General features: G+C 33.3%; 1 protein-coding gene across 1 annotated transcript; it reads right to left on the minus strand.

Annotated features, from left to right (window-relative positions):
- Window positions 1-632: 632 nt before the first annotated feature.
- On the minus strand, window positions 633-3,840 carry LOC115232386 (histone H2A.V). The gene is made up of 5 exons (XM_029802242.2): window positions 3,684-3,840; window positions 3,446-3,523; window positions 3,215-3,328; window positions 1,398-1,527; window positions 633-1,109 (listed from the first exon to the last, which is right to left on the minus strand). The coding sequence occupies exons 1-5, from the start codon at window positions 3,684-3,686 to the stop codon at window positions 1,048-1,050; spliced, it is 387 nt and encodes a 128-aa protein (XP_029658102.1). The 5' UTR covers window positions 3,687-3,840; the 3' UTR covers window positions 633-1,047.
- Between the last annotated feature and the right edge of the window lie 296 nt (window positions 3,841-4,136).

The raw sequence follows: 4,136 nt of genomic DNA on the forward strand, positions 1-4,136 counted from the left end.
AGACATGCCAATTTGGTCAAATTAGAAAGAATATTGCCATTTGATTTCGAGGAATGGAGTATAAAAATTTCAGGTATGTCATCTTGTAGAGCTGTATTGAATTATAAAGTAATCAGTACATTGGAGGTAAAAATAATTTATATCAGGCATTTGAAGCACTATAAAAATTCATTTGCTGAGTGATTTCTCAAATTAACATTTGTAATTACCAATTACAGACTTTCCTTACTCGTACAGTAAATTCACATTTTAAAATGTATGCATTATCTCCCCTTAATTACACAATTTATTTGTAACTGTCAAGATAAAACTTACAAATATTTTCGAGTATACAACGATCAAGTTATAAATATGTATATAAACCCTCACCATTGAATGTATACGCAAAAATATTAAAGTTATAAATATGGCAATGTTAAAAATAAACCAAACTGTAAAATTACCAAGCAGACATCACAGGACAACCCATTGAAGCGAGAATCTAATATCTACGAAAGCAGGCGCGCATATATATTATACATAAATGTAAACTTCCGCAACATACACCACCAAAACAAGACAATGGCGAAAGGGAATTAACCGAAGATTATTTCATTTTAAGTTGCAAGGAGGAAAAAAGCCAAACAAAGTCGTGTGAATGATAAAATTTATTTGTGTAATGAAGACGCATGATAAATCTTATTTACTCCACCCATTAGAAGATGAGTGGAGGTGATCAATACAGTGTCTTATAAAAACACCAGATTGATTGGTTTGGAAGTTTCAAAATTGTTGTATAGTGATATACAAATAGTGAAGAGAATGGAAATAAAAAATACAAGAGAAAATGGGAAGTTAATAAAATCTCTCGGACTTATGACAATATAGCTACATATGACAACTATGTTCTCGTATTGGGAAGGGGTGGGGCTGGTGGCGGTAGGGACAGGTTTTCCCGGTTCTTTTGATATTTTTTGTTTGTTTTTGAGAGCAGAGGGGAGGGGGATTAAAATTTAATGATTTTAAGGACTAGCAACCACACCAAATATACAACAAACACTCCATGGTTTATGTAGCCTTTTGTGATCCTTTCTTGCCGATAAGAGATTTGTGGATGTGAGGAATGACACCTGGAAAAACATGAAAAATAACTTCAGTAAGATTCAAATAAAAAAATCCTAGACTACTTAAAATACTAAAATTGATAAGTTTGGAGTCCCTTAAACTATTTTAATTATTTAACAATTTGCCCAACTTTTACTAACAGGAAATATCCCCAATTCTTAATTTTAAACACGGTTTTGCAGAAAAAAATTAAAACAAATTCAGCAATATAAAATATTAGTGCATTATTTTACTTAGCCTAATCAAGGTAGAAAAGCTTAAAGTAGACGAAGAAGAAAAAAAAAAATACTAACCACCACCAGCAATTGTTGCCTTGATTAGAGAATCCAATTCTTCATCACCTCGGATTGCTAACTGTAAATGACGGGGAGTGATACGTTTCACCTTCAAGTCTTTACTGGCATTACCAGCCAACTCTAGCACCTGAAATATCAAAAATCAAGTTAATGTTTAAACAATATTAATGATTATACAGATCCCCTACGTTGTCGTTCCATTTGCCAAATCCCCTAAGTCTTGTTCAGGGGGAAAATAAACTGGTCATGATTAGATTGCTTAAAGTATAAACAGGATTTCTCCCATGAAACAAGTCATCCTAATTGCTAAAAATAACTAAATTCATTTCGTTTTTGGTTTGCAAGATTCTTTATGTGAGCTCGTGTGTTGAAGCATTTTCTGTTGCCATTCTCTTTTGGAGCCTTATAATTTAACACACTCACCGGTAAAATTTCCATTTATTTCTTTGTTTTTCTAAAATTTTCGTTGCGTTTTGCAACCCTCTTCAAGTGTCAAAGCTATTGATAAGGTTGCAAGACGATGAGTGTCAAATTATAAGGCACCAAAAGAAAATGACTCTCCGCAGACATAACTAAATTTACTAAAGGCTGAAATGTGTTTGAAAAACGGAAAAGATCACGGTCACATCTAAGACACTAAAATTTTTTTTAAATGTGTATTTACAGATAAAACGTTAGTTTAATAACTGTAATAAATAATGACAAGCTAATTGTGTAAATGAAAACATGAAAAGTCTGGTAGTTATGGACGATAAACAACCTCACCGTTATTTCAAATGTTGAACCGGCGAGGTATCATTGGCTGAGGAGGCCGTGTGAATGCATTCAGCTGTATGTGTGCTGTGTATAGAGCAGCTACACACAATTAGGTGTAGGGGTATAAAAGAACCAGTCCATCAAGTACCCCTCCCGGCTTTATAAACCTTACCACCCTCAACCACCACCAGTAGTAAGAGCAGCAGCAAGCCCAAATCACTGACAAAAAGACATTTCAAATTTTACCCCCAGCCCCGCTAAATTACTCAAAGCAAACATTTTAAAAATAAAGACATTAAAGTAAAAATTTTATTAAAACATATATGAAAGGTAAGCTTAACTAAAAAACCCAACATTGATGACCTAATTTTACCCCTCCCTCCTCAATTAATGAGGTTTTCCTAACTTTTTTAAAAATAAAGTAGGGACCGAAAAATAGTTTTCTTTTAGTCAACAATCACTGCCAAAAGTTCGTAAGTCTTTCACGATGACGAGAATGATTAAAATAAAATCGAAATTCTATTGAATTAGAACCTATAAAAGAATTGAGACTTCTTTTTTTTTTAGGCGGGATATGAGGGCTTTGTGAAGACTTAGAGAAAATACAAAACAAGATTGCCAAGCCTAGATACATATCTATGGCCGGTAACTGTAAATTTAGCTGTTTTATATATTTAAATTTAAATATTACCGGAATTATAAAACAATTAGGAACTGTAAATGTCCAAACAGACAATACAAAGAGCCCAACAACTTTCAGACTTTTTGTCTTGGACATATTGGCGGGAATTAAACAAATCAAGTTTAAGATAACAAAAAACGATATTTCCCAAAAAAAATAGGCAACTTTCAACACAGTGAACAATAGATTATAGCTTGTAGAAACATCGACATTTTATTATATCAATGTAAAAATTAACTCCAGGCTAAGCAGGCCATCAGCTAATTTAATAAACCCGCGAAATTTCAATGAAGGATCGAGGGAGTAATTAAAATACATAATCAATAACAGAAAATTTACAATTGTTGAGTAAAATTGAATTTGTTTTAAATCCTACCTCAGCCGTTAGATACTCTAAAATAGCTGCACTGTAGACTGCGGCCGTTGCTCCTACACGTCCATGGCTCGTTGTTCTGTTTTTCAAGTGCCTGTGAATACGACCGACTGGAAACTACAAAATAATACAGGCATTAATCGTTTACGAAATGGTAAATGACAGGGATTAGATTCTTGAAAAAAAAATTATCTAGAAAATATATTTTTAAAAATGATGTTCATTATGACTAACCTGCAAACCAGCACGAGCTGAACGTGACACGGCTTTCGCTTTAGCTTTTCCTGAATCTTTACCGGCTTTTCCTCCCGCCTAAAAATATTTGGAGAAAAACCAAAATAACATATCACTTAATAACTTAGTAAATGGAAAATGAAACATCCAGGTAAACGACAAGACAATTAAGCAGGTATAAATAATAATTAAAACCATCGATGGCCATTTACGACCGAATAATCAAACGGATGCTAACCATGTTTTTTCGTTTCACTCACAAACAGTAAAAAATCCTCTCTGCGTTCTCCTGCAACCGCCAAAACACTAACACCTTCAGCTTCGTCACGTGCCTGAATAAGCCAATGAAAAACGAGCTCTTATATATGGACCAATGAAAATTGGCAACACAATAAAAATACTCGCCGCTGTTGTTTTCGTTGCTTTTGGGCCTTAACTCATGTTTGTGACTCTTTTAAAGTCGTCATCATTCCTTTTGGGTTTGATTATTTCGTAACGCTGGAGACATTCTTACTGTCTTCGCTATAAAATAAAATAAAACTCCCTTTCTGCAAAATAAAATAAATACTAATTTTATTAATTCTACGCAATATTACTTGAATATATAAAATGGGGTTAAATCATAATTACAAATAAATTTATTCCTTTTTTAAAGCAAACCTACGTTTTCCCCTGTCAGTTCCCTTTTGTC

Source organism: Octopus sinensis, linkage group LG2, assembly GCF_006345805.1.
Source record: "Octopus sinensis linkage group LG2, ASM634580v1, whole genome shotgun sequence".
Taxonomy (NCBI): domain Eukaryota; kingdom Metazoa; phylum Mollusca; class Cephalopoda; order Octopoda; family Octopodidae; genus Octopus; species Octopus sinensis.

Bases quoted from the DNA above. Each gene is read 5' to 3' on its own strand.
- LOC115232386 (XM_029802242.2), bottom strand. The intron at 3,329-3,445 runs GTTAGTCATAAT...ATTATTTTGTAG, and splicing joins CAGCTCGTGCTGGTTTGCAG to TTTCCAGTCGGTCGTATTCA. The intron at 1,528-3,214 runs GTAGGATTTAAA...TTGATATTTCAG, and splicing joins TAGAGTATCTAACGGCTGAG to GTGCTAGAGTTGGCTGGTAA.